The sequence below is a fragment of the Drosophila subpulchrella genome, unplaced genomic scaffold (assembly GCF_014743375.2).
Source record: "Drosophila subpulchrella strain 33 F10 #4 breed RU33 unplaced genomic scaffold, RU_Dsub_v1.1 Primary Assembly Seq358, whole genome shotgun sequence".
Taxonomy (NCBI): Eukaryota; Metazoa; Arthropoda; class Insecta; order Diptera; family Drosophilidae; genus Drosophila; species Drosophila subpulchrella.
In genome coordinates this window covers 691,143-718,971 of record NW_023665580.1, presented here as the reverse complement: position 1 = coordinate 718,971, position 27,829 = coordinate 691,143, and the positions used below count along the sequence as shown (strand labels likewise).

General features: G+C 43.1%; 10 protein-coding genes across 10 annotated transcripts; 6 read left to right on the top strand and 4 right to left on the bottom strand.

The window, feature by feature from the left end:
- Positions 1-1,961: 1,961 nt before the first annotated feature.
- Positions 1,962-2,362, top strand: LOC119561537 (histone H4). The gene has a single exon (XM_037875187.1). It carries the CDS (start codon positions 1,999-2,001, stop codon positions 2,308-2,310), a length of 312 nt encoding a protein of 103 aa, XP_037731115.1. The 5' UTR covers positions 1,962-1,998; the 3' UTR covers positions 2,311-2,362.
- Positions 2,363-3,180: 818 nt separating this feature from the next.
- On the top strand, positions 3,181-3,779 carry LOC119561543 (histone H2B). Its single transcript, XM_037875192.1, has 2 exons — positions 3,181-3,319; positions 3,374-3,779. Exon 2 carries the CDS (start codon positions 3,525-3,527, stop codon positions 3,726-3,728), a length of 204 nt encoding a protein of 67 aa, XP_037731120.1. The 5' UTR covers positions 3,181-3,319; positions 3,374-3,524; the 3' UTR covers positions 3,729-3,779.
- Positions 3,780-7,075: 3,296 nt separating this feature from the next.
- On the top strand, positions 7,076-7,476 carry LOC119561539 (histone H4). Its single transcript, XM_037875189.1, has one exon. The coding sequence runs from the start codon at positions 7,113-7,115 to the stop codon at positions 7,422-7,424; it is 312 nt and encodes a 103-aa protein (XP_037731117.1). The 5' UTR covers positions 7,076-7,112; the 3' UTR covers positions 7,425-7,476.
- A 393-nt stretch (positions 7,477-7,869) lies between these two features.
- Positions 7,870-8,244, bottom strand: LOC119561522 (histone H2A). Its single transcript, XM_037875173.1, has one exon. The coding sequence runs from the start codon at positions 8,242-8,244 to the stop codon at positions 7,870-7,872; it is 375 nt and encodes a 124-aa protein (XP_037731101.1).
- A 50-nt stretch (positions 8,245-8,294) lies between these two features.
- On the top strand, positions 8,295-8,961 carry LOC119561541 (histone H2B). Its single transcript, XM_037875191.1, has 2 exons — positions 8,295-8,433; positions 8,488-8,961. The coding sequence occupies exon 2, from the start codon at positions 8,639-8,641 to the stop codon at positions 8,840-8,842; it is 204 nt and encodes a 67-aa protein (XP_037731119.1). The 5' UTR covers positions 8,295-8,433; positions 8,488-8,638; the 3' UTR covers positions 8,843-8,961.
- Positions 8,962-9,326: 365 nt separating this feature from the next.
- On the bottom strand, positions 9,327-10,079 carry LOC119561521 (histone H1-like). Its single transcript, XM_037875172.1, has one exon. The coding sequence runs from the start codon at positions 10,077-10,079 to the stop codon at positions 9,327-9,329; it is 753 nt and encodes a 250-aa protein (XP_037731100.1).
- Positions 10,080-12,161: 2,082 nt separating this feature from the next.
- LOC119561540 (histone H4) lies at positions 12,162-12,562 on the top strand. The gene has a single exon (XM_037875190.1). The coding sequence runs from the start codon at positions 12,199-12,201 to the stop codon at positions 12,508-12,510; it is 312 nt and encodes a 103-aa protein (XP_037731118.1). The 5' UTR covers positions 12,162-12,198; the 3' UTR covers positions 12,511-12,562.
- A 9,116-nt stretch (positions 12,563-21,678) lies between these two features.
- On the top strand, positions 21,679-21,990 carry LOC119561520 (histone H4). Its single transcript, XM_037875171.1, has one exon. It carries the CDS (start codon positions 21,679-21,681, stop codon positions 21,988-21,990), a length of 312 nt encoding a protein of 103 aa, XP_037731099.1.
- A 360-nt stretch (positions 21,991-22,350) lies between these two features.
- On the bottom strand, positions 22,351-22,800 carry LOC119561519 (histone H2A-like). Its single transcript, XM_037875170.1, has one exon. The coding sequence runs from the start codon at positions 22,798-22,800 to the stop codon at positions 22,426-22,428; it is 375 nt and encodes a 124-aa protein (XP_037731098.1). The 3' UTR covers positions 22,351-22,425.
- Positions 22,801-23,124: 324 nt separating this feature from the next.
- On the bottom strand, positions 23,125-23,745 carry LOC119561518 (histone H1-like). Its single transcript, XM_037875169.1, has one exon. The coding sequence runs from the start codon at positions 23,743-23,745 to the stop codon at positions 23,125-23,127; it is 621 nt and encodes a 206-aa protein (XP_037731097.1).
- Between the last annotated feature and the right edge of the window lie 4,084 nt (positions 23,746-27,829).

Sequence of the window (27,829 nt, the reverse complement as noted above, 5' to 3'; positions counted from 1 at the left end):
GTGCTTAAGATTCTAAAACTTAACAATCTTTTTATTGTTTTACATTCTTAAATGATCTATTAAGCAGGTAATGTTTTCAAAATGTAAGTATCTTGTTTTTGCGACCTTTTATTGCCTTATCAACTTCAACATAGACATTCGTAACATGAGCAATTTTCTTAAAAACCCATTTTAAAATATGATATCTTAAAAATATTTTGTAACTTGCTAATGAAAAAATAAATTTGAACCTTTTACTTAAATAAGTACTACAATTATATTTACTTATCATTAGTTTAGGTATTTTATTACTTGTTCCAAGTTGTCCCTTGGCTACGTACGAAGTTGGCTATCAAGCTACATTCGGCAATGGTTTTCTGACTGTTAAAAATATAAATCTTTTAAAATATTGTATTTATTCGATGTTTTCTTAGATATATCATGTCTTTGCTCAAGACAGTACAGCATTGGATGCATGTTTATGAGCAGTTTTTACAAAATTTGCTAATATGTGTTTCATGTATGAATCCCATTGAGGCCGCACTCAAGTTAACATTAAAGAAAAAAATCTAAAAAATATACTTAATAATATTTTTCTTGTTTTTTATAAAGCATTATGCATTCATTAACGCATATGATTTATTTTCAGATAGCGTTTAAAAGTTTTTCGATTTTTTGTTGATGCTTGAATGTCTAATGTTGATCGTGGTTGTCCCACATAACCCTCCCTTTCTAAAAACATGCCGACATTTATAACGAAAATTTTTGAAAAACGTGATAATACCAAAAGTACAATCAAATTGAATCTAATCTATTAAATAAATCTAATATTACAAAAAACGATATATAAATTCAGGAATATATATACCTATAAGCAGTTTTTTTTGTGTCCCATATAAAAATATCGTGGAGGTTGCACTTAACATTAAAAAGAAAATATAAAAAATGTATTTTTAAATCTGTTTATGTTTTATTAAGCAAATAGATTCACAAGCCTAGCTAATTTTTGTTCATCTCGCATGTAATATTTTTTAGTTTTTTTCTGATGCTTGAAAGTGACCATCCCTGCCGCATAGCAGCTCCATCGCATTAAAAACCCCACCCAATCCAATATTTATTGATTTTATCAATTCTAATTTCTATCAAATCACAAAAAGTTACATACAATTATTAACTCCACTTACGAAGGAACGAGTCGAAAAGTTTTTTTTTTATTTTAACGTTGAAGCCTGCAGATAAAAATTTGTATCTCATTGACTGTAATTTGTGGTCCTGAAAAGGACCGATTTGTACAAAGTATGTTAGCGCATTGGCAGCACGCACACTTAAGCACGCTCGCCGCGAATGCGACGGGCCAACTGGATGTCTTTGGGCATGATGGTGACACGCTTGGCATGAATGGCGCACAAGTTGGTATCTTCAAAGAGGCCAACCAGATAGGCCTCGCTAGCTTCCTGCAGAGCCATCACTGCCGAGCTCTGGAATCGCAGGTCAGTCTTGAAGTCCTGAGCGATTTCACGCACCAGACGCTGGAAAGGCAGCTTGCGGATCAGGAGCTCGGTACTCTTCTGGTATCGACGGATCTCACGCAGGGCAACAGTTCCAGGGCGATACCGATGGGGCTTCTTCACGCCTCCGGTGGCTGGTGCGCTCTTGCGAGCGGCCTTAGTAGCCAGTTGTTTGCGTGGCGCCTTGCCACCAGTCGATTTCCGAGCGGTTTGCTTGGTACGGGCCATTTTCGAGTTCACGTTCACTTCACGTTTCAAAACACAATAAACGATAGCTGCATTTGCTACCTACTTATATAGCAAAACGAGGAGGGTTGAAAAGAGAGGGAAGCAGAGGCCATCTCACTTGTCGAGCAGAGAGCGGTGAGCGAAGAGCGGGACGCACATATCGTTCGGACTCGCTCGTGTTTCTGGGGTTTTAGGTATAAATAAGAGTGCGTCGAAAATCAGGAATTAGTTCTTCAGTGACTTTCGTTTCGTGCAGTGTGTTAACAGTAGAAAATAGTGAAATATGACTGGTCGCGGTAAAGGAGGCAAAGGCTTGGGAAAAGGAGGCGCCAAGCGTCATCGCAAAGTGCTGCGGGATAACATCCAGGGTATCACTAAGCCAGCAATCCGCCGTTTGGCTCGTCGCGGCGGTGTGAAGCGCATCTCGGGACTCATTTACGAGGAAACACGTGGCGTTCTGAAGGTGTTCTTGGAGAACGTTATCCGCGATGCCGTCACCTACACCGAACACGCCAAGAGGAAGACTGTCACAGCCATGGATGTTGTGTACGCTCTGAAGAGGCAAGGCCGCACCCTGTACGGCTTCGGCGGTTAAAAAACTAGTACAGCTTGTACTTCATTCAGCAATCGGTCCTTTTCAGGACCACCATTCAAATTTTCGAAGGAGACAAATTTTCAAATAATTTTTTGATTTATTGGCATACTGACCGGGAACTCGAAAGTTGATACTGCATATACATATTGCATTGAACCAAAATTAAATTTCAAATGGGTATGGGTTCAGGTATGTATTTTGTAGAGGCTGTACCGCTTGCAGATACAGCATTAACGGAAATGCGTCTTTTTGGCGACGAACTTCTTAGAACATTCCAGATCTTATTTCTGACCAAGTGCTATTCAACGACATTTCTTGTTTTAATGATATAATATACGTATTGAAAAATCTTCACTTCTTTGGTAAAAACTTGGTCGTCCTGAAAAGGACGGTTGGGTTTTATTTTTTATGTACAAGTATGTAGTAGGCTCCGCATTTAAAACGTTTAAGCCTTCTTCTCGGTCTTCTTGGGCAACAGAACAGCCTGGATGTTGGGCAACACTCCACCCTGGGCAATGGTGACGCCGGAGAGTAGTTTGTTCAACTCCTCGTCGTTGCGGATGGCCAGCTGCAGATGACGAGGAATAATCCTAGTCTTCTTGTTGTCACGAGCAGCATTGCCAGCCAATTCGAGAACCTCAGCGGCCAGATATTCCATCACAGCAGCCAGGTAAACTGGAGCGCCGGCCCCAACTCGCTCGGCATAGTTGCCCTTGCGGAGCAAACGGTGAATACGGCCCACTGGGAACTGAAGACCGGCACGGTTAGAGCGGGACTTTGCCTTTCCCTTCACTTTGCCACCTTTTCCACGACCAGACATTTTTCTTTACGAGTATTTCACTTAGTTCACTTTACACACTGAAAACGAATGCTCGACGAGCCCCGGGTAGCCACATATTTATACTTTTGCGTCTGCCTGCGCGTTCATTTAGGGGTGGGTGCCTTAGACCTGAAAACATTGCTCGAAAAAAAGTATAAAGCTGAACGCGCTTGGGCACCATTATGATCAGTGAGTTGTGTTTGTGAAATCATAAGTGAAGTGAATAATGCCGCCGAAAACTAGTGGAAAGGCAGCCAAGAAGGCTGGCAAAGCCCAGAAGAACATCACCAAGACCGATAAGAAGAAGAAGCGCAAGAGGAAGGAGAGCTACGCCATCTACATTTACAAGGTCCTGAAGCAGGTCCACCCTGACACCGGCATTTCGTCGAAGGCAATGAGCATCATGAACAGCTTTGTGAATGATATCTTCGAGCGCATTGCTGCCGAGGCGTCTCGTCTGGCTCACTACAACAAGCGCTCGACCATAACCAGTCGGGAGATCCAAACGGCTGTTCGCCTGCTCCTGCCCGGAGAGTTGGCCAAGCACGCCGTCAGTGAGGGAACCAAGGCTGTCACCAAGTACACCAGCTCCAAGTAATTTTCTCTTGCTGCGTATGGGCAGAAAGATCCAAAACGGCCCTTTTCAGGGCCACAACACATTTTACCAGAGAAACTACATTTTCAATATACCATTTGCCAATCAAATTCGTGATATAAGTTCAATTTGTGTTTTTTTTTCTGAAGAACTTATTCTGGAGCTTTATAGTATAGTTATTAAATCATGAACATCGATTGATAACGAGTTTCTGCAAAAAGTGGCGAGGAACATTCTTTGACTTGCATTTTAAGATACTCTGGTACAGCTGCTAAAATCAATGCGGCCACACTTCTTTAAAAAAAAAATGCTAACGGCCTAACAAAATAATTGGATAAGTAAAATGTACAAAGTTTTAAATTGAAAGTATCTTTCTCTTGTTAACGAACGTTGTAGCCCTGAAAAGGGCTTGTTTAAACTAATTTCAGATATCGAAATCTAAAATAGCGATTGCGAGCAGGTACCAGGTACTGTACTTTTGCACAATTTACTTCTTGGCAGCCGTAGTCTTGGCTTTCGGCTTTTTAGCGGTAGCAGGAGCAGCTGCTTTTTTCACCGCCTTTTTGGGCTTAGCAGACGCCGCTGGCTTGGCCTTTGGTGCTTTCGCCGCCTTTGGCTTCGCTGCGATCGACTTGGCCTTCGCTGCTGTTGGCTTCGCCTTTACGGTTCCAGTTTTCTTGGCATCCTTGGCCCTTGCCTTTTCGGTTTTCTTCTTCTCTGCGGACTTTTTGGTGGTAACAGCCTTCTTAGCCTTGGGCTTCTTCTCGTCAGCTCCGGCGGCAGCTTTCTTGGCGGTGGATCCGGTCTTCTTGACGGCTACCTTCTTGCTTTTCACCTTCTTCTCAGCAGACGCAGGCTTCGGCTTCGGATCCTTCTTGGCGGAGGCCGACAGTTTAAATGAGCCAGACGCCCCTTTTCCCTTGGTTTGGATCAGCTTTCCATTGACCACGGCGGATTTCAAGTATTTCTTGATGAATGGAGCCAGCTTCTGGGCATCGCATTTATAGGTGGCAGTGATGTATTTCTTAATTGCCAGAAGCGATGAGCCGCCACGTTCCTTCAGATTCTTGATGGATGCGTCCACCATTTGTTGAGTTGGCGGATGCGATGGCGGGGCAGCAGCCCTTTTCACCTTTGGGGCAGCGGATCCAGATGCCTTCTTGGTGGCCACCTTCTTCTCAACTGACACTGACGTTGCAACTGCAGAAGCAGACATTTTTCTTCACTAAAATACACTTTTTCGTATAGAAAATGGGCCGCGCGCTTATTACCAACCTCCTTCGTTCGGATGAGAATCGAGGAGGAGAGCACTTTAACTGTGCGCCTGGCATCAGGCATTTGCTCTGCTATTATTTGTTTGAAGTGCAAACATATTTTCTTATTTTTAGTGCTTAAGATTCTAAAACTTAACAATCTTTTTATTGTTTTACATTTTTAAATGATCTATTAAGCAGGTAATGTTTTCAAAATGTAAGTATATTGTTTTTGCGACCTTTTATTGCCTTATCAACTTCAACATAGACATTCGTAACATGAGCAATTTTCTTAAAAACCCATTTTAAAATATGATATCTTAAAAATATTTTGTAACTTGCTAATGAATAATAAATTTGAACCTTTTACTTAAATAAGTACTACAATTATATTTACTTATCATTAGTTTAGGTATTTTATTACTTGTTCCAAGTTGTCCCTTGGCTACGTACGAAGTTGGCTATCAAGCTACATTCGGCAATGGTTTTCTGACTGTTAAAAATATAAATCTTTTAAAATATTGTATTTATTCGATGTTTTCTTAGATATATCATGTCTTTGCTCAAGACAGTACAGCATTGGATGCATGTTTATAAGCAGTTTTTACAAAATTTGCTAATATGTGTTTCATGTATGAATCCCATTGAGGCCGCACTCAAGTTAACATTAAAGAAAAAAATCTAAAAAATATACTTAATAATATTTTTCTTGTTTTTTATAAAGCATTATGCATTCATTAACGCATATGATTTATTTTCAGATAGCGTTTAAAAGTTTTTCGATTTTTTGTTGATGCTTGAATGTCTAATGTTGATCGTGGTTGTCCCACATAACCCTCCCTTTCTAAAAACATGCCGACATTTATAACGAAAATTTTTGAAAAACGTGATAATACCAAAAGTACAATCAAATTGAATCTAATCTATTAAATAAATCTAATATTACAAAAAACGATATATAAATTCAGGAATATATATACCTATAAGCAGTTTTTTTTGTGTCCCATATAAAAATATCGTGGAGGTTGCACTTAACATTAAAAAGAAAATATAAAAAATGTATTTTTAAATCTGTTTATGTTTTATTAAGCAAATAGATTCACAAGCCTAGCTAATTTTTGTTCATCTCGCATGTAATATTTTTTAGTTTTTATCTGATGCTTGAAAGTCTTGACCATCCCTGCCGCATAGCAGCTCCATCGCATTAAAAACCCCACCCAATCCAATATTTATTGATTTTATCAATTCTAATTTCTATCAAATCACAAAAAGTTACATACAATTATTAACTCCACTTACGAAGGAACGAGTCGAAAAGTTTTTTTTTTATTTTAACGTTGAAGCCTGCAGATAAAAATTTGTATCTCATTGACTGTAATTTGTGGTCCTGAAAAGGACCGATTTGTACAAAGTATGTTAGCGCATTGGCAGCACGCACACTTAAGCACGCTCGCCGCGAATGCGACGGGCCAACTGGATGTCTTTGGGCATGATGGTGACACGCTTGGCATGAATGGCGCACAAGTTGGTATCTTCAAAGAGGCCAACCAGATAGGCCTCGCTAGCTTCCTGCAGAGCCATCACTGCCGAGCTCTGGAATCGCAGGTCAGTCTTGAAGTCCTGAGCGATTTCACGCACCAGACGCTGGAAAGGCAGCTTGCGGATCAGGAGCTCGGTACTCTTCTGGTATCGACGGATCTCACGCAGGGCAACAGTTCCAGGGCGATACCGATGGGGCTTCTTCACGCCTCCGGTGGCTGGTGCGCTCTTGCGAGCGGCCTTAGTAGCCAGTTGTTTGCGTGGCGCCTTGCCACCAGTCGATTTCCGAGCGGTTTGCTTGGTACGGGCCATTTTCGAGTTCACGTTCACTTCACGTTTCAAAACACAATAAACGATAGCTGCATTTGCTACCTACTTATATAGCAAAACGAGGAGGGTTGAAAAGAGAGGGAAGCAGAGGCCATCTCACTTGTCGAGCAGAGAGCGGTGAGCGAAGAGCGGGACGCACATATCGTTCGGACTCGCTCGTGTTTCTGGGGTTTTAGGTATAAATAAGAGTGCGTCGAAAATCAGGAATTAGTTCTTCAGTGACTTTCGTTTCGTGCAGTGTGTTAACAGTAGAAAATAGTGAAATATGACTGGTCGCGGTAAAGGAGGCAAAGGCTTGGGAAAAGGAGGCGCCAAGCGTCATCGCAAAGTGCTGCGGGATAACATCCAGGGTATCACTAAGCCAGCAATCCGCCGTTTGGCTCGTCGCGGCGGTGTGAAGCGCATCTCGGGACTCATTTACGAGGAAACACGTGGCGTTCTGAAGGTGTTCTTGGAGAACGTTATCCGCGATGCCGTCACCTACACCGAACACGCCAAGAGGAAGACTGTCACAGCCATGGATGTTGTGTACGCTCTGAAGAGGCAAGGCCGCACCCTGTACGGCTTCGGCGGTTAAAAAACTAGTACAGCTTGTACTTCATTCAGCAATCGGTCCTTTTCAGGACCACCATTCAAATTTTCGAAGGAGACAAATTTTCAAATAATTTTTTGATTTATTGGCATACTGACCGGGAACTCGAAAGTTGATACTGCATATACATATTGCATTGAACCAAAATTAAATTTCAAATGGGTATGGGTTCAGGTATGTATTTTGTAGAGGCTGTACCGCTTGCAGATACAGCATTAACGGAAATGCGTCTTTTTGGCGACGAACTTCTTAGAACATTCCAGATCTTATTTCTGACCAAGTGCTATTCAACGACATTTCTTGTTTTAATGATATAATATACGTATTGAAAAATCTTCACTTCTTTGGTAAAAACTTGGTCGTCCTGAAAAGGACGGTTGGGTTTTATTTTTTATGTACAAGTATGTAGTAGGCTCCGCATTTAAAACGTTTAAGCCTTCTTCTCGGTCTTCTTGGGCAACAGAACAGCCTGGATGTTGGGCAACACTCCACCCTGGGCAATGGTGACGCCGGAGAGTAGTTTGTTCAACTCCTCGTCGTTGCGGATGGCCAGCTGCAGATGACGAGGAATAATCCTAGTCTTCTTGTTGTCACGAGCAGCATTGCCAGCCAATTCGAGAACCTCAGCGGCCAGATATTCCATCACAGCAGCCAGGTAAACTGGAGCGCCGGCCCCAACTCGCTCGGCATAGTTGCCCTTGCGGAGCAAACGGTGAATACGGCCCACTGGGAACTGAAGACCGGCACGGTTAGAGCGGGACTTTGCCTTTCCCTTCACTTTGCCACCTTTTCCACGACCAGACATTTTTCTTTACGAGTATTTCACTTAGTTCACTTTACACACTGAAAACGAATGCTCGACGAGCCCCGGGTAGCCACATATTTATACTTTTGCGTCTGCCTGCGCGTTCATTTAGGGGTGGGTGCCTTAGACCTGAAAACATTGCTCGAAAAAAAGTATAAAGCTGAACGCGCTTGGGCACCATTATGATCAGTGAGTTGTGTTTGTGAAATCATAAGTGAAGTGAATAATGCCGCCGAAAACTAGTGGAAAGGCAGCCAAGAAGGCTGGCAAAGCCCAGAAGAACATCACCAAGACCGATAAGAAGAAGAAGCGCAAGAGGAAGGAGAGCTACGCCATCTACATTTACAAGGTCCTGAAGCAGGTCCACCCTGACACCGGCATTTCGTCGAAGGCAATGAGCATCATGAACAGCTTTGTGAATGATATCTTCGAGCGCATTGCTGCCGAGGCGTCTCGTCTGGCTCACTACAACAAGCGCTCGACCATAACCAGTCGGGAGATCCAAACGGCTGTTCGCCTGCTCCTGCCCGGAGAGTTGGCCAAGCACGCCGTCAGTGAGGGAACCAAGGCTGTCACCAAGTACACCAGCTCCAAGTAATTTTCTCTTGCTGCGTATGGGCAGAAAGATCCAAAACGGCCCTTTTCAGGGCCACAACACATTTTACCAAAGAAACTACATTTTCAATATACCATTTGCCAATCAAATTCGTGATATAAGTTCAATTTGTGTTTTTTTTTCTGAAGAACTTATTCTGGAGCTTTATAGTATAGTTATTAAATCATGAACATCGATTGATAACGAGTTTCTGCAAAAAGTGGCGAGGAACATTCTTTGACTTGCATTTTAAGATACTCTGGTACAGCTGCTGAAATCAATGCGGCCACACTTCTTTAAAAAAAAAATGCTAACGGCCTAACAAAATAATTGGATAAGTAAAATGTACAAAGTTTTAAATTGAAAGTATCTTTCTCTTGTTAACGAACGTTGTAGCCCTGAAAAGGGCTTGTTTAAACTAATTTCAGATATCGAAATCTAAAATAGCGATTGCGAGCAGGTACCAGGTACTGTACTTTTGCACAATTTACTTCTTGGCAGCCGTAGTCTTGGCTTTCGGCTTTTTAGCGGTAGCAGGAGCAGCTGCTTTTTTCACCGCCTTTTTGGGCTTAGCAGACGCCGCTGGCTTGGCCTTTGGTGCTTTCGCCGCCTTTGGCTTCGCTGCGATCGACTTGGCCTTCGCTGCTGTTGGCTTCGCCTTTACGGTTCCAGTTTTCTTGGCATCCTTGGCCTTTGCCTTTTCGGTTTTCTTCTTCTCTGCGGTCTTTTTGGTGGTAACAGCCTTCTTAGCCTTGGGCTTCTTCTCGTCAGCTCCGGCGGCAGCTTTCTTGGCGGTGGATCCGGTCTTCTTGACGGCTACCTTCTTGCTTTTCACCTTCTTCTCAGCAGACGCAGGCTTCGGCTTCGGATCCTTCTTGGCGGAGGCCGACAGTTTAAATGAGCCAGACGCCCCTTTTCCCTTGGTTTGGATCAGCTTTCCATTGACCACGGCGGATTTCAAGTATTTCTTGATGAATGGAGCCAGCTTCTGGGCATCGCATTTATAGGTGGCAGTGATGTATTTCTTAATTGCCAGAAGCGATGAGCCGCCACGTTCCTTCAAATTCTTGATGAATGCGTCCACCATTTGTTGAGTTGGCGGATGCGATGGCGGGGCAGCAGCCCTTTTCACCTTTGGGGCAGCGGATCCAGATGCCTTCTTGGTGGCCACCTTCTTCTCAACTGACACTGACGGGGCAGCCACTGGGGAAGCGGACGTTGCAACTGCAGAATCAGACATTTTTCTTCACTAAAATACACTTTTTCGTATAGAAAATGGGCCGCGCGCCTTTTACCAACCTCCTTCGTTCGGATGAGAATCGAGGAGGAGAGCACTTTAACATCAGGCATTTGCTCTGCTATTATTTGTTTGAAGTGCAAACATATTTTCTTATTTTTAGTGCTTAAGATTCTAAAACTTAACAATCTTTTTATTGTTTTACATTCTTAAATGATCTATTAAGCAGGTAATGTTTTCAAAATGTAAGTATCTTGTTTTTGCGACCTTTTATTGCCTTATCAACTTCAACATAGACATTCGTAACATGAGCAATTTTCTTAAAAACCCATTTTAAAATATGATATCTTAAAAATATTTTGTAACTTGCTAATGAAAAAATAAATTTGAACCTTTTACTTAAATAAGTACTACAATTATATTTACTTATCATTAGTTTAGGTATTTTATTACTTGTTCCAAGTTGTCCCTTGGCTACGTACGAAGTTGGCTATCAAGCTACATTCGGCAATGGTTTTCTGACTGTTAAAAATATAAATCTTTTAAAATATTGTATTTATTCGATGTTTTCTTAGATATATCATGTCTTTGCTCAAGACAGTACAGCATTGGATGCATGTTTATAAGCAGTTTTTACAAAATTTGCTAATATGTGTTTCATGTATGAATCCCATTGAGGCCGCACTCAAGTTAACATTAAAGAAAAAAATCTAAAAAATATACTTAATAATATTTTTCTTGTTTTTTATAAAGCATTATGCATTCATTAACGCATATGATTTATTTTCAGATAGCGTTTAAAAGTTTTTCGATTTTTTATTGATGCTTGAATGTCTAATGTTGATCGTGGTTGTCCCACATAACCCTCCCTTTCTAAAAACATGCCGACATTTATAACGAAAATTTTTGAAAAACGTGATAATACCAAAAGTACAATCAAATTGAATCTAATCTATTAAATAAATCTAATATTACAAAAAACGATATATAAATTCAGGAATATATATACCTATAAGCAGTTTTTTTTTTGTCCCATATAAAAATATCGTGGAGGTTGCACTTAACATTAAAAAGAAAATATAAAAAATGTATTTTTAAATCTGTTTATGTTTTATTAAGCAAATAGATTCACAAGCCTAGCTAATTTTTGTTCATCTCGCATGTAATATTTTTTAGTTTTTTTCTGATGCTTGAAAGTCTTGACCATCCCTGCCGCATAGCAGCTCCATCGCATTAAAAACCCCACCCAATCCAATATTTATTGATTTTATCAATTCTAATTTCTATCAAATCACAAAAAGTTACATACAATTATTAACTCCACTTACGAAGGAACGAGTCGAAAAGTTTTTTTTTTATTTTAACGTTGAAGCCTGCAGATAAAAATTTGTATCTCATTGACTGTAATTTGTGGTCCTGAAAAGGACCGATTTGTACAAAGTATGTTAGCGCATTGGCAGCACGCACACTTAAGCACGCTCGCCGCGAATGCGACGGGCCAACTGGATGTCTTTGGGCATGATGGTGACACGCTTGGCATGAATGGCGCACAAGTTGGTATCTTCAAAGAGGCCAACCAGATAGGCCTCGCTAGCTTCCTGCAGAGCCATCACTGCCGAGCTCTGGAATCGCAGGTCAGTCTTGAAGTCCTGAGCGATTTCACGCACCAGACGCTGGAAAGGCAGCTTGCGGATCAGGAGCTCGGTACTCTTCTGGTATCGACGGATCTCACGCAGGGCAACAGTTCCAGGGCGATACCGATGGGGCTTCTTCACGCCTCCGGTGGCTGGTGCGCTCTTGCGAGCGGCCTTAGTAGCCAGTTGTTTGCGTGGCGCCTTGCCACCAGTCGATTTCCGAGCGGTTTGCTTGGTACGGGCCATTTTCGAGTTCACGTTCACTTCACGTTTCAAAACACAATAAACGATAGCTGCATTTGCTACCTACTTATATAGCAAAACGAGGAGGGTTGAAAAGAGAGGGAAGCAGAGGCCATCTCACTTGTCGAGCAGAGAGCGGTGTTTCTGGGGTTTTAGGTATAAATAAGAGTGCGTCGAAAATCAGGAATTAGTTCTTCAGTGACTTTCGTTTCGTGCAGTGTGTTAACAGTAGAAAATAGTGAAATATGACTGGTCGCGGTAAAGGAGGCAAAGGCTTGGGAAAAGGAGGCGCCAAGCGTCATCGCAAAGTGCTGCGGGATAACATCCAGGGTATCACTAAGCCAGCAATCCGCCGTTTGGCTCGTCGCGGCGGTGTGAAGCGCATCTCGGGACTCATTTACGAGGAAACACGTGGCGTTCTGAAGGTGTTCTTGGAGAACGTTATCCGCGATGCCGTCACCTACACCGAACACGCCAAGAGGAAGACTGTCACAGCCATGGATGTTGTGTACGCTCTGAAGAGGCAAGGCCGCACCCTGTACGGCTTCGGCGGTTAAAAAACTAGTACAGCTTGTACTTCATTCAGCAATCGGTCCTTTTCAGGACCACCATTCAAATTTTCGAAGGAGACAAATTTTCAAATAATTTTTTGATTTATTGGCATACTGACCGGGAACTCGAAAGTTGATACTGCATATACATATTGCATTGAACCAAAATTAAATTTCAAATGGGTATGGGTTCAGGTATGTATTTTGTAGAGGCTGTACCGCTTGCAGATACAGCATTAACGGAAATGCGTCTTTTTGGCGACGAACTTCTTAGAACATTCCAGATCTTATTTCTGACCAAGTGCTATTCAACGACATTTCTTGTTTTAATGATATAATATACGTATTGGAAAATCTTCACTTCTTTGGTAAAAACTTGGTCGTCCTGAAAAGGACGGTTGGGTTTTATTTTTTATGTACAAGTATGTAGTAGGCTCCGCATTTAAAACGTTTAAGCCTTCTTCTCGGTCTTCTTGGGCAACAGAACAGCCTGGATGTTGGGCAACACTCCACCCTGGGCAATGGTGACGCCGGAGAGTAGTTTGTTCAACTCCTCGTCGTTGCGGATGGCCAGCTGCAGATGACGAGGAATAATCCTAGTCTTCTTGTTGTCACGAGCAGCATTGCCAGCCAATTCGAGAACCTCAGCGGCCAGATATTCCATCACAGCAGCCAGGTAAACTGGAGCGCCGGCCCCAACTCGCTCGGCATAGTTGCCCTTGCGGAGCAAACGGTGAATACGGCCCACTGGGAACTGAAGACCGGCACGGTTAGAGCGGGACTTTGCCTTTCCCTTCACTTTGCCACCTTTTCCACGACCAGACATTTTTCTTTACGAGTATTTCACTTAGTTCACTTTACACACTGAAAACGAATGCTCGACGAGCCCCGGGTAGCCACATATTTATACTTTTGCGTCTGCCTGCGCGTTCATTTAGGGGTGGGTGCCTTAGACCTGAAAACATTGCTCGAAAAAAAGTATAAAGCTGAACGCGCTTGGGCACCATTATGATCAGTGAGTTGTGTTTGTGAAATCATAAGTGAAGTGAATAATGCCGCCGAAAACTAGTGGAAAGGCAGCCAAGAAGGCTGGCAAAGCCCAGAAGAACATCACAAAGACCGATAAGAAGAAGAAGCGCAAGAGGAAGGAGAGCTACGCCATCTACATTTACAAGGTCCTGAAGCAGGTCCACCCTGACACCGGCATTTCGTCGAAGGCAATGAGCATCATGAACAGCTTTGTGAATGATATCTTCGAGCGCATTGCTGCCGAGGCGTCTCGTCTGGCTCACTACAACAAGCGCTCGACCATAACCAGTCGGGAGATCCAAACGGCTGTTCGCCTGCTCCTGCCCGGAGAGTTGGCCAAGCACGCCGTCAGTGAGGGAACCAAGGCTGTCACCAAGTACACCAGCTCCAAGTAATTTTCTCTTGCTGCGTATGGGCAGAAAGATCCAAAACGGCCCTTTTCAGGGCCACAACACATTTTACCAAAGAAACTACATTTTCAATATACCATTTGCCAATCAAATTCGTGATATAAGTTCAATTTGTGTTTTTTTTTCTGAAAAACTTATTCTGGAGCTTTATAGTATAGTTATTAAATCATGAACATCGATTGATAACGAGTTTCTGCAAAAAGTGGCGAGGAACATTCTTTGACTTGCATTTTAAGATACTCTGGTACAGCTGCTGAAATCAATGCGGCCACACTTCTTTAAAAAAAAAATGCTAACGGCCTAACAAAATAATTGGATAAGTAAAATGTACAAAGTTTTAAATTGAAAGTATCTTTCTCTTGTTAACGAACGTTGTAGCCCTGAAAAGGGCTTGTTTAAACTAATTTCAGATATCGAAATCTAAAATAGCGATTGCGAGCAGGTACCAGGTACTGTACTTTTGCACAATTTACTTCTTGGCAGCCGTAGTCTTGGCTTTCGGCTTTTTAGCGGTAGCAGGAGCAGCTGCTTTTTTCACCGCCTTTTTGGGCTTAGCAGACGCCGCTGGCTTGGCCTTTGGTGCTTTCGCCGCCTTTGGCTTCGCTGCGATCGACTTGGCCTTCGCTGCTGTTGGCTTCGCCTTTACGGTTCCAGTTTTCTTGGCATCCTTGGCCTTTGCCTTTTCGGTTTTCTTCTTCTCTGCGGTCTTTTTGGTGGTAACAGCCTTCTTAGCCTTGGGCTTCTTCTCGTCAGCTCCGGCGGCAGCTTTCTTGGCGGTGGATCCGGTCTTCTTGACGGCTACCTTCTTGCTTTTCACCTTCTTCTCAGCAGACGCAGGCTTCGGCTTCGGATCCTTCTTGGCGGAGGCCGACAGTTCAAATGAGCCAGACGCCCCTTTTCCCTTGGTTTGGATCAGCTTTCCATTGACCACGGCGGATTTCAAGTATTTCTTGATGAATGGAGCCAGCTTCTGGGCATCGCATTTATAGGTGGCAGTGATGTATTTCTTAATTGCCAGAAGCGATGAGCCGCCACGTTCCTTCAAATTCTTGATGGATGCGTCCACCATTTGTTGAGTTGGCGGATGCGATGGCGGGGCAGCAGCCCTTTTCATCTTTGGGGCAGCGGATCCAGATGCCTTCTTGGTGGCCACCTTCTTCTCAACTGACACTGACGGGGCAGCCACTGGGGAAGCGGACGTTGCAACTGCAGAATCAGACATTTTTCTTCACTAAAATACACTTTTTCGTATAGAAAATGGGCCGCGCGCTTATTACCAACCTCCTTCGTTCGGATGAGAATCGAGGAGGAGAGCACTTTAACATCAGGCATTTGCTCTGCTATTATTTGTTTGAAGTGCAAACATATTTTCTTATTTTTAGTGCTTAAGATTCTAAAACTTAACAATCTTTTTATTGTTTTACATTCTTAAATGATCTATTAAGCAGGTAATGTTTTCAAAATGTAAGTATCTTGTTTTTGCGACCTTTTATTGCCTTATCAACTTCAACATAGACATTCGTAACATGAGCAATTTTCTTAAAAACCCATTTTAAAATATGATATCTTAAAAATATTTTGTAACTTGCTAATGAAAAAATAAATTTGAACCTTTTACTTAAATAAGTACTACAATTATATTTACTTATCATTAGTTTAGGTATTTTATTACTTGTTCCAAGTTGTCCCTTGGCTACGTACGAAGTTGGCTATCAAGCTACATTCGGCAATGGTTTTCTGACTGTTAAAAATATAAATCTTTTAAAATATTGTATTTATTCGATGTTTTCTTAGATATATCATGTCTTTGCTCAAGACAGTACAGCATTGGATTCATGTTTATAAGCAGTTTTTACAAAATTTGCTAATATGTGTTTCATGTATGAATCCCATTGAGGCCGCACTCAAGTTAACATTAAAGAAAAAAATCTAAAAAATATACTTAATAATATTTTTCTTGTTTTTTATAAAGCATTATGCATTCATTAACGCATATGATTTATTTTCAGATAGCGTTTAAAAGTTTTTCGATTTTTTATTGATGCTTGAATGTCTAATGTTGATCGTGGTTGTCCCACATAACCCTCCCTTTCTAAAAACATGCCGACATTTATAACGAAAATTTTTGAAAAACGTGATAATACCAAAAGTACAATCAAATTGAATCTAATCTATTAAATAAATCTAATATTACAAAAAACGATATATAAATTCAGGAATATATATACCTATAAGCAGTTTTTTTTGTGTCCCATATAAAAATATCGTGGAGGTTGCACTTAACATTAAAAAGAAAATATAAAAAATGTATTTTTAAATCTGTTTATGTTTTATTAAGCAAATATATTCACAAGCCTAGCTAATTTTTGTTCATCTCGCATGTAATATTTTTTTTGTTTTTTTCTGATGCTTGAAAGTCTTGACCATCCCTGCCGCATAGCAGCTCCATCGCATTAAAAACCCCACCCAATCCAATATTTATTGATTTTATCAATTCTAATTTCTATCAAATAACAAAAAGTTACATACAATTATTAACTCCACTTACGAAGGAACGAGTCGAAAAGTTATTTTTTTATTTTAACGTTGAAGCCTGCAGATAAAAATTAGTATCTCATTGATTGTAATTTGTGGTCCTGAAAAGGACCGATTTGTACTGTTTGTGCCTAACCGAAGTAGACACCTGCAGGACGATCGCGTCGCGGCAATGGTAACGATGGTTACTACAATGCCGGACCACAGGCGATGCTGAACTGCGCTGAGGGTGAGCTGCTAGTTGAGATAGTGTATTACGAGCCCTATTCCTAGAGGTAGGAAGTAGAACCGCGGAGTTATGAGGTGTGTTGATAACTGATTTATTCTTCATTTGATACCTGCTTATATTCTACTTAGAACACGGAAGCTTAGTGTAATGGTTAGTGAAATAAGCTATATTCTAAAGTAGGTCAGGGAATTATGATTACGGTAGCAGTTGCGTAGTTGGCTCGGCTGACACCGCAAATGTGCTGACTGCATTGGCGGGTCAGCGTATCGTTGTGACAGTGAGATGGTGAGATGGTGAGTTAGTGAGACATATGATATAATATGCTGATCAGCAATTCTCATCTGCAGTGAGTGCTACTGAGCGCCTGGTACTGTTCCCAATTTGGCTACTGCTTGATTTGTTGGGTGTGGTCATGTTGAGTACCTTTGGGTACGAACATTCTCCCCCCCATTGAGGGGTACCCTCAATTAAAGGCGTGATGTCGGTCAGCCCTTGGCCGAATTGTATAGAAAGCACCTAACAAATCATTGACCACGGGGGATCTTCAACTGCGGCGGTTCCTGTTTGTGATTCAGGTCCTTCACATCTTCTTGATGCTGCTGAACACTCCCCTTTGCGATAAAATTTACATTACCGTGGGGACTGAAATTGTGCCCTCGTAGAATTTGATCATTTGGCACGTCTATGGTATGTGGACGTTCTGCAACAAAACTAAGATCTTTCTTGGTTAAGTTTAGAAATGTTGAACCAAAGTCAGCCTTCTTGTAGGTTTTGAATTGATGAGACGTCGGTTCTATATTCATCGGATTTTTATCTTTCGTTGGCTCATAAGCAGCGTTCGGTCCTGCAAAATCATCTCTGTTTTCTATTAGATTGGGGTTGATTTCCGTATCAGATGAGGCTTCTTTATTGAGATAACCTGTGATTACATAACCAAGCCTTGTGCCTTGTGCCAAAGGTTTATTAGGTCCTAGTTCAAGAAGTTCACCGGTAATTACACGAGAAAATACTTCAACCCCTAAAGTTAGGTCAATGGGTCCTGGTTGCCGAAAGTCAGGATCTGCTAACGGCAGTCCCTCGGGAATATTAAGATCGGTTGTAATCGGTACTGACGGTTGGTCTGTAATGACTGTGGGCATAATAAATACCTCTAATAGTTTTTCAAACCCTGATGTACAGGATGAGAGCTTTAGTGTTGATCTAATTGCTGTTGATATCTTTCCTCCGATTCCAGATATTTCAATCGGTGACCTTTGTTTAAGAGATAGCAGATCTGCCATTCTCCTTGAAATAAGATTCACCTGTGATCCACCATCTATTACAGCGCGACATGTTTGTATTTGACCGTTTGGCCCTTGTAATGAGACCTTGGCGGTCGCGAGCAAAGTATATCCTCCTACGTGGTCGTAGCCTGCAACGGTTACTGCGCCGGCCACTGGATTGCTAGTCGGTCCTTGGTGTAACAGTGAATGATGCCGTTGCTGGCAGACTCGACAAGTGGTCGGTGATCCACAGTTTTCAACCTTATGAGCTGTAGACAAACAATTTGTGCATGCTCCTACTTGAATAATGGCTTGGCGCCGTGCTTTGGGGTCCATTTGCTGGATACGGCTACATGCTCTAAGATTATGTTGTCCTAGGTGACAAATCTTACAGCTTTCTTCGTTGTGAACTGACTGATGGCGGAGTGTTGCTGTAGGTTGAGCGCTTATCGTCTCCAGCATGCAAGCGCGCCGCTCAATAAACGTCAGTACACTCCATAACGTTGGAATTTCCGTTGGTGCATCCGCTGAATTTTCAAGAGCAGCTAGAGACTGCTGGTCTAGTTTTCTTCTGATAAGAAAACACAGGATTGGATCCCAGGATTTTGTGCTGATATCAAGGTTTTTAAGAGTACTCATTGAATTTTTTATAGTGTCATGCAAGGCCCTTAGTTGGCGCGAGGAGCCGTCTATAGGCTTATGGTCAATAATTTTTGCAATGGCGGCGAATACTAGTATTTTTCCGTTCTGGTACCTGGCCTTTAAACGCAACCAGGTGTCGTCATAGCCACCCTGTGAGAAGGCTGTGTCTGTCAAGACGTTTCTCGCTTCACCACGAAGCGAACTCTGTAGAATATGTAGTTTTTGGCTGGCCGAATATGGTTTGTTATGTACCAATTCCACAAAGAGATCATGGAACCGTGGCCAGTCTAGATACTCGCCGTTGAACTCCGGAATGCTAATTGGCGGAAGTGCCAAGTTTAGGCTCATTGGCGCGTCGTTTTCTCGTAGCAGGTTCATTTCGTATTCCTCGTATAATGTGTGGAATTGGGCTAGCTCTGCTTCTGCCAGAGCTGCGGCCCCAGGTGTGCTATCCAATTCGTCGTGGGCTTGCCTTAGTAACGCCCAATGGAGATCCAGGTGCCTTTGTAGGGCTGGGGTGACAGTTGGAGCGTTCGAGGCTATTGTTAATGATGACTCCAATTCGTTGCATCTTCTCTGCAACTGTCGGATCACCGTGTCAATTGTGGAATCTCCTTTGACTTGATCTCTTGTTGCGAGCTTGATGTTGGTCGAAGTTCGTCTGGGGGCCTTCGGAAGCTCGCTTCCAGTCGGCATGTTGTCCAGAAAGATATTCTGATATTTTTCGACCAGCTCTTTAAGTGCTGCTAGTCGTGAAGAGTACTCACTTCCAGTGGGTAGTGCCGCTTGCTGGACTTCTTCATCTAGGTCGCAAAACTGCTGCCAGAGATCGTTTAACTGAGTTAGCTTACCGGAATAATATCCGTCTCGGTGGCGTCGGTCGGCAGAATCCTTGCCATAATTCTTAATGAGCTGTTGGATTTTCCCTTGCAGCTCGTTTTGGGTGTCTAGTAATCGATTGTGTAAATCGATTCTTGTGTGACTTGTTTCCTCAATGAATGAAGTAGACATATTGTGTGTCTTGGAAACAAAGAATCTTGTGGAGCTGGATGAAGCTGAGTATCCTGTGAAGCTGGATGAAGCTGAGTATCCTGTTAAGCTGGATGAAGCTGAAGTTCCTGTGACGCTGGAAGAAGAAGCGTATCCTGTGAAGCTGGATGAAGCTGAAGTTCCTGTGACGCTGGAAGAAGAAGCGAATCCTGTGAAGCTGGATTAAGCCGAGTTCCTGTGACGCTGGAAGAAGAAGCGTATCCTGTGAAGCTGGATGAAGCTGAAGTTCCTGTGACGCTGGAAGAAGAAGCGTATCCTGTGAAGCTGGATGAAGCTGAAGTTCCTGTGACGCTGGAAGACGAAGCGTATCCTCTGAAGCTGGATTAAGCTGAAGTTCCTGTGACGCTGGAAGAAGAAGCGTATCCTGTGAAGCTGGATTAAGCTGAAGTTCCTGTGACGCTGGAAGAAGAAGCGAATCCTGTGAAGCTGGATTAAGCTGAAGTTCCTGTGACGCTGGAAGAAGAAGCGTATCCTGTGAAGCTGGATTAAGCTGAAGTTCCTGTGACGCTGGAAGAAGAAGCGAATCCTGTGAAGCTGGATTAAGCTGAAGTTCCTGTGACGCTGGAAGACGAAGCGTATCCTGTGAAGCTGGATTAAGCTGAAGTTCCTGTGACGCTGGAAGAAGAAGCGAATCCTGTGAAGCTGGATTAAGCTGAAGTTCCTTTAGTGGGAAGGGGGTTGCTTGAGTGTGATCCTTTGTTGTTAAAGGATCACGTCGGGGTCACCAATGTTTGTGCCTAACCGAAGTAGACACCTGCAGGACGATCGCGTCGCGGCAATGGTAACGATGGTTACTACAATGCCGGACCACAGGCGATGCTGAACTGCGCTGAGGGTGAGCTAACGTGGTTAGCTGCTAGTTGAGATAGTGTATTACGAGCCCTATTCCTAGAGGTAGGAAGTAGAACCGCGGAGTTATGAGGTGTGTTGATAACTGATTTATTCTTCATTTGATACCTGCTTATATTCTACTTAGAACACGGAAGCTTAGTGTAATGGTTAGTGAAATAAGCTATATTCTAAAGTAGGTCAGGGAATTATGATTACGGTAGCAGTTGCGTAGTTGGCTCGGCTGACACCGCAAATGTGCTGACTGCATTGGCGGGTCAGCGTATCGTTGTGACGGTGAGATGGTGAGATGGTGAGTTAGTGAGACATATGATATAATATGCTGATCAGCAATTCTCATCTGCAGTGAGTGCTACTGAGCGCCTGGTACTGTTCCCAATTTGGCTACTGCTTGATTTGTTGGGTGTGGTCATGTTGAGTACCTTTGGGTACGAACATGTACAAAGTATGTTAGCGCATTGGCAGCACGCACACTTAAGCACGCTCGCCGCGAATGCGACGGGCTAACTGGATGTCTTTGGGCATGATGGTGACACGCTTGGCATGAATGGCGCACAAGTTGGTATCTTCAAAGAGGCCAACCAGATAGGCCTCGCTAGCTTCCTGCAGAGCCATCACTGCCGAGCTCTGGAATCGCAGGTCAGTCTTGAAGTCCTGAGCGATTTCACGCACCAGACGCTGGAAAGGCAGCTTCCGGATCAGGAGCTCGGTACTCTTCTGGTATCGACGGATCTCACGCAGGGCAACAGTTCCAGGGCGATACCGATGGGGCTTCTTCACGCCTCCCGTGGCTGGTGCGCTCTTGCGAGCGGCCTTAGTAGCCAGTTGTTTGCGTGGCGCCTTGCCACCAGTCGATTTCCGAGCGGTTTGCTTGGTACGGGCCATTTTCGAGTTCACGTTCACTTCACGTTTCAAAACACAATAAACGATAGCTGCATTTGCTACCTACTTATTTAGCAAAACGAGGAGGGTTGAAAAGAGAGGGAAGCAGAGGCCATCTCACTTGTCGAGCAGAGAGCGGTGAGCGAAGAGCGGGACGCACATATCGTTCGGACTCGCTCGTGTTTCTGGGGTTTTAGGTATAAATAAGAGTGCGTCGAAAATCAGGAATTAGTTCTTCAGTGACTTTCGTTTCGTGCAGTGTGTTAACAGTAGAAAATAGTGAAATATGACTGGTCGCGGTAAAGGAGGCAAAGGCTTGGGAAAAGGAGGCGCCAAGCGTCATCGCAAAGTGCTGCGGGATAACATCCAGGGTATCACTAAGCCAGCAATCCGCCGTTTGGCTCGTCGCGGCGGTGTGAAGCGCATCTCGGGACTCATTTACGAGGAAACACGTGGCGTTCTGAAGGTGTTCTTGGAGAACGTTATCCGCGATGCCGTCACCTACACCGAACACGCCAAGAGGAAGACTGTCACAGCCATGGATGTTGTGTACGCCCTGAAGAGGCAAGGCCGCACCCTGTACGGCTTCGGCGGTTAAAAACTAGTACTTCATTCAGCAATCGGTCCTTTTCAGGACCACCATTCAAATTTTCGAAGGAGACAAATTTTCAAATAATTTTTTGATTTATTGGCATACTGACCGGGAACTCGAAAGTTGATACTGCATATACATATTGCATTGAACCAAAATTAAATTTCAAATGGGTATGGGTTCAGGTATGTATTTTGTAGAGGCTGTACCGCTTGCAGATACAGCATTAACGGAAATGCGTCTTTTTGGCGACGAACTTCTTAGAATATTCCAGATCTTATTTCTGACCAAGTGCTATTCAACGACATTTCTTGTTTTAATGATATAATATACGTATTGGAAAATCTTCACTTCTTTGGTAAAAACTTGGTCGTCCTGAAAAGGACGGTTGGGTTTTATTTTTTATGTACAAGTATGTAGTAGGCTCCGCATTTAAAACGTTTAAGCCTTCTTCTCGGTCTTCTTGGGCAACAGAACAGCCTGGATGTTGGGCAACACTCCACCCTGGGCAATGGTGACGCCGGAGAGTAGTTTGTTCAACTCCTCGTCGTTGCGGATGGCCAGCTGCAGATGACGAGGAATAATCCTAGTCTTCTTGTTGTCACGAGCAGCATTGCCAGCCAATTCGAGAACCTCAGCGGCCAGATATTCCATCACAGCAGCCAGGTAAACTGGAGCGCCGGCCCCAACTCGCTCGGCATAGTTGCCCTTGCGGAGCAAACGGTGAATACGGCCCACTGGGAACTGAAGACCGGCACGGTTAGAGCGGGACTTTGCCTTTCCCTTCACTATGCCACCTTTTCCCCGACCAGACATTTTTCTTTACGAGTATTTCACTTAGTTCACTTTATACACTGAAAAAGAATGCTCGACGAGCCCCGGGTATATTTATACTTTTGCGTCTGCCTGCGCGTTCATTTAGGGGTGGGTGCCTTAGACCTGAAAACTTTGCTCGAAAAAAAGTATAAAGCTGAACGCGCTTGGGCACCATTATGATCAGTGAGTTGTGTTTGTGAAATCATAAGTGAAGTGAATAATGCCGCCGAAAACTAGTGGAAAGGCAGCCAAGAAGGCTGGCAAAGCCCAGAAGAACATCACCAAGACCGATAAGAAGAAGAAGAAGCGCAAGAGGAAGGAGAGCTACGCCATCGACTTGGCCTTCGCTGCTGTTGGCTTCGCCTTTACGGTTCCAGTTTTCTTGGCATCCTTGGCCTTTGCCTTTTCGGTTTTCTTCTTCTCTGCGGTCTTTTTGGTGGTAACAGCCTTCTTAGCCTTGGGCTTCTTCTCGTCAGCTCCGGCGGCAGCTTTCTTGGCGGTGGATCCGGTCTTCTTGACGGCTACCTTCTTGCTTTTCACCTTCTTCTCAGCAGACGCAGGCTTCGGCTTCGGATCCTTCTTGGCGGAGGTCGACAGTTTAAATGAGCCAGACGCCCCTTTTCCCTTGGTTTGGATCAGCTTTCCATTGACCACGGCGGATTTCAAGTATTTCTTGATGAATGGAGCCAGCTTCTGGGCATCGCATTTATAGGTGGCAGTGATGTATTTCTTAATTGCCAGAAGCGATGAGCCGCCACGTTCCTTCAAATTCTTGATGAATGCGTCCACCATTTGTTGAGTTGGCGGATGCGATGGCGGGGCAGCAGCCCTTTTCACCTTTGGGGCAGCGGATCCAGATGCCTTCTTGGTGGCCACCTTCTTCTCAACTGACACTGACGGGGCAGCCACTGGGGAAGCGGACGTTGCAACTGCAGAATCAGACATTTTTCTTCACTAAAATACACTTTTTCGTATAGAAAATGGGCCGCGCGCTTATTACCAACCTCCTTCGTTCGGATGAGAATCGAGGAGGAGAGCACTTTAACATCAGGCATTTGCTCTGCTATTATTTGTTTGAAGTGCAAACATATTTTCTTATTTTTAGTGCTTAAGATTCTAAAACTTAACAATCTTCTTATTGTTTTACATTCTTAAATGATCTATTAAGCAGGTAATGTTTTCAAAATGTAAGTATCTTGTTTTTGCGACCTTTTATTGCCTTATCAACTTCAACATAGACATTCGTAACATGAGCAATTTTCTTAAAAACCCATTTTAAAATATGATATCTTAAAAATATTTTGTAACTTGCTAATGAAAAAATAAATTTGAACCTTTTACTTAAATAAGTACTACAATTATATTTACTTATCATTAGTTTAGGTATTTTATTACTTGTTCCAAGTTGTCCCTTGGCTACGTACGAAGTTGGCTATCAAGCTACATTCGGCAATGGTTTTCTGACTGTTAAAAATATAAATCTTTTAAAATATTGTATTTATTCGATGTTTTCTTAGATATATCATGTCTTTGCTCAAGACAGTACAGCATTGGATGCATGTTTATAAGCAGTTTTTACAAAATTTGCTAATATGTGTTTCATGTATGAATCCCATTGAGGCCGCACTCAAGTTAACATTAAAGAAAAAAATCTAAAAAATATACTTAATAATATTTTTCTTGTTTTTTATAAAGCATTATGCATTCATTAACGCATATGATTTATTTTCAGATAGCGTTTAAAAGTTTTTCGATTTTTTGTTGATGCTTGAATGTCTAATGTTGATCGTGGTTGTCCCACATAACCCTCCCTTTCTAAAAACATGCCGACATTTATAACAAAATTTTTTGAAAAACGTGATAGTACCAAAAGTACAATCAAATTGAATCTAATCTATTAAATAAATCTAATATTACAAAAAACGATATATAAAATCAGGAATATATATACCTATAAGCAGTTTTTTTTGTGTCCCATATAAAAATATCGTGGAGGTTGCACTTAACATTAAAAAGAAAATATAAAAAATGTATTTTTAAATCTGTTTATGTTTTATTAAGCAAATAGATTAACAAGCCTAGCTAATTTTTGTTCATCTCGCATGTAATATTTTTTAGTTTTTTTCTGATGCTTGAAAGTCTTGACCATCCCTGCCGCATAGCAGCTCCATCGCATTAAAAACCCCACCCAATCCAATATTTATTGATTTTATCAATTCTAATTTCTATCAAATAACAAAAAGTTACATACAATTATTAACTCCACTTACGAAGGAACGAGTCGAAAAGTTATTTTTTTATTTTAACGTTGAAGCCTGCAGATAAAAACAAGGGAGAACGCTATAGTCGAGTACCTCGACTATCAGATACCCGTTACTCAGCTTAAGCGACCAAAGGGAAATGGAGATATGCAAGCAGCAAAGCGAGATTTAAATGCGCCACCTACCGGCGGAAGACAGATTTAAGCGTTGTGTGCGTTAGGGTAGGCGTGACAAATTCATTGTTCAATAGAATAAGTTAGCCGCGCACTTTGCTCTCTCTGAGCGCCGGCAGTAATTTTCTCTTTGCCGCTAAGTTCGGCCGGCAACTATTTACATACACACACATACACGCGTAAAAACATTTCGCACTGTCTGGCTCTGACGTCATAGCTTTTTTTCTTGGGAGGTTTGTGGGCGTTAGAGTGGGCGTAGAAAAATTTTTTTTGGGTCAATCGATAGGTATGGACAAGACTAATACATTTCAGTTAAAATTTTCTATCTAACATCAAAACTGTAGGAGCCACAGTTTTGGGCGGTTTGTGGGCGTTAGAGTGGGCGTGGCACTCTACTGAAACAAACTTGCGCTGCGTAAGAAGCTCAGGAATCTGCTCGCCAAATCTCAATAGCCTAGCTCTCATAGTTTCCGAGATCTCAGCGTTCATCCGGACAGACGGACAGACGGACAGACGGACAGACGGACAGACGGACAGACGGACAGACGGACATGGCTAGATCGACTCGGCTAGTGATCCTGATCAAGAATATATATACTTTATGGGGTCGGAAACGCTTCCTTCTGCCTGTTACATACTTTCCGACGAATCTAGTATACCCTTTTACTCTACGAGTAACGGGTATAATTAGTATCTCATTGATTGTAATTTGTGGTCCTGAAAAGGACCGATTTGTACAAAGTATGTTAGCGCATTGGCAGCACGCACACTTAAGCAGGCTCGCCGCGAATGCGACGGGCTAACTGGATGTCTTTGGGCATGATGGTGACACGCTTGGCATGAATGGCGCACAAGTTGGTATCTTCAAAGAGGCCAACCAGATAGGCCTCGCTAGCTTCCTGCAGAGCCATCACTGCCGAGCTCTGGAATCGCAGGTCAGTCTTGAAGTCCTGAGCGATTTCACGCACCAGACGCTGGAAAGGCAGCTTCCGGATCAGGAGCTCGGTACTCTTCTGGTATCGACGGATCTCACGCAGGGCAACAGTTCCAGGGCGATACCGATGGGGCTTCTTCACGCCTCCGGTGGCTGGTGCGCTCTTGCGAGCGGCCTTAGTAGCCAGTTGTTTGCGTGGCGCCTTGCCACCAGTCGATTTCCGAGCGGTTTGCTTGGTACGGGCCATTTTCGAGTTCACGTTCACTTCACGTTTCAAAACACAATAAACGATAGCTGCATTTGCTACCTACTTATATAGCAAAACGAGGAGGGTTGAAAAGAGAGGGAAGCAGAGGCCATCTCACTTTGTCTCGTCGCGGCGGTGTGAAGCGCATCTCGGGACTCATTTACGAGGAAACACGTGGCGTTCTGAAGGTGTTCTTGGAGAACGTTATCCGCGATGCCGTCACCTACACCGAACACGCCAAGAGGAAGACTGTCACAGCCATGGATGTTGTGTACGCTCTGAAGAGGCAAGGCCGCACCCTGTACGGCTTCGGCGGTTAAAAAACTAGTACAGCTTGTACTTCATTCAGCAATCGGTCCTTTTCAGGACCACCATTCAAATTTTCGAAGGAGACAAATTTTCAAATAATTTTTTGATTTATTGGCATACTGACCGGGAACTCGAAAGTTGATACTGCATATACATATTGCATTGAACCAAAATTAAATTTCAAATGGGTATGGGTTCAGGTATGTATTTTGTAGAGGCTGTACCGCTTGCAGATACAGCATTAACGGAAATGCGTCTTTTTGGCGACGAACTTCTTAGAACATTCCAGATCTTATTTCTGACCAAGTGCTATTCAACGACATTTCTTGTTTTAATGATATAATATACGTATTGAAAAATCTTCACTTCTTTGGTAAAAACTTGGTCGTCCTGAAAAGGACGGTTGGGTTTTATTTTTTATGTACAAGTATGTAGTAGGCTCCGCATTTAAAACGTTTAAGCCTTCTTCTCGGTCTTCTTGGGCAACAGAACAGCCTGGATGTTGGGCAACACTCCACCCTGGGCAATGGTGACGCCGGAGAGTAGTTTGTTCAACTCCTCGTCGTTGCGGATGGCCAGCTGCAGATGACGAGGAATAATCCTAGTCTTCTTGTTGTCACGAGCAGCATTGCCAGCCAATTCGAGAACCTCAGCGGCCAGATATTCCATCACAGCAGCCAGGTAAACTGGAGCGCCGGCCCCAACTCGCTCGGCATAGTTGCCCTTGCGGAGCAAACGGTGAATACGGCCCACTGGGAACTGAAGACCGGCACGGTTAGAGCGGGACTTTGCCTTTCCCTTCACTATGCCACCTTTTCCCCGACCAGATATTTTTCTTTACGAGTATTTCACTTAGTTCACTTTATACACTGAAAGAGAATGCTCGACGAGCCCCGGGTATATTTATACTTTTGCGTCTGCCTGCGCGTTCATTTAGGGGTGGGTGCCTTAGACCTGAAAACTTTGCTCGAAAAAAAGTATAAAGCTGAACGCGCTTGGGCACCATTATGATCAGTGAGTTGTGTTTGTGAAATCATAAGTGAAGTGAATAATGCCGCCGAAAACTAGTGGAAAGGCAGCCAAGAAGGCTGGCAAAGCCCAGAAG

Coding starts and splice junctions, on each gene's coding strand:
- LOC119561537 (XM_037875187.1), top strand. CDS start 1,999: ATGACTGGTCGCGGTAAAGGAGGCAAAGGCTTGGGAAAAGGAGGCGCC.
- LOC119561543 (XM_037875192.1), top strand. CDS start 3,525: ATGAGCATCATGAACAGCTTTGTGAATGATATCTTCGAGCGCATTGCT.
- LOC119561539 (XM_037875189.1), top strand. CDS start 7,113: ATGACTGGTCGCGGTAAAGGAGGCAAAGGCTTGGGAAAAGGAGGCGCC.
- LOC119561522 (XM_037875173.1), bottom strand. CDS start 8,244: ATGTCTGGTCGTGGAAAAGGTGGCAAAGTGAAGGGAAAGGCAAAGTCC.
- LOC119561541 (XM_037875191.1), top strand. CDS start 8,639: ATGAGCATCATGAACAGCTTTGTGAATGATATCTTCGAGCGCATTGCT.
- LOC119561521 (XM_037875172.1), bottom strand. CDS start 10,079: ATGTCTGATTCTGCAGTTGCAACGTCCGCTTCCCCAGTGGCTGCCCCG.
- LOC119561540 (XM_037875190.1), top strand. CDS start 12,199: ATGACTGGTCGCGGTAAAGGAGGCAAAGGCTTGGGAAAAGGAGGCGCC.
- LOC119561520 (XM_037875171.1), top strand. CDS start 21,679: ATGACTGGTCGCGGTAAAGGAGGCAAAGGCTTGGGAAAAGGAGGCGCC.
- LOC119561519 (XM_037875170.1), bottom strand. CDS start 22,800: ATGTCTGGTCGGGGAAAAGGTGGCATAGTGAAGGGAAAGGCAAAGTCC.
- LOC119561518 (XM_037875169.1), bottom strand. CDS start 23,745: ATGTCTGATTCTGCAGTTGCAACGTCCGCTTCCCCAGTGGCTGCCCCG.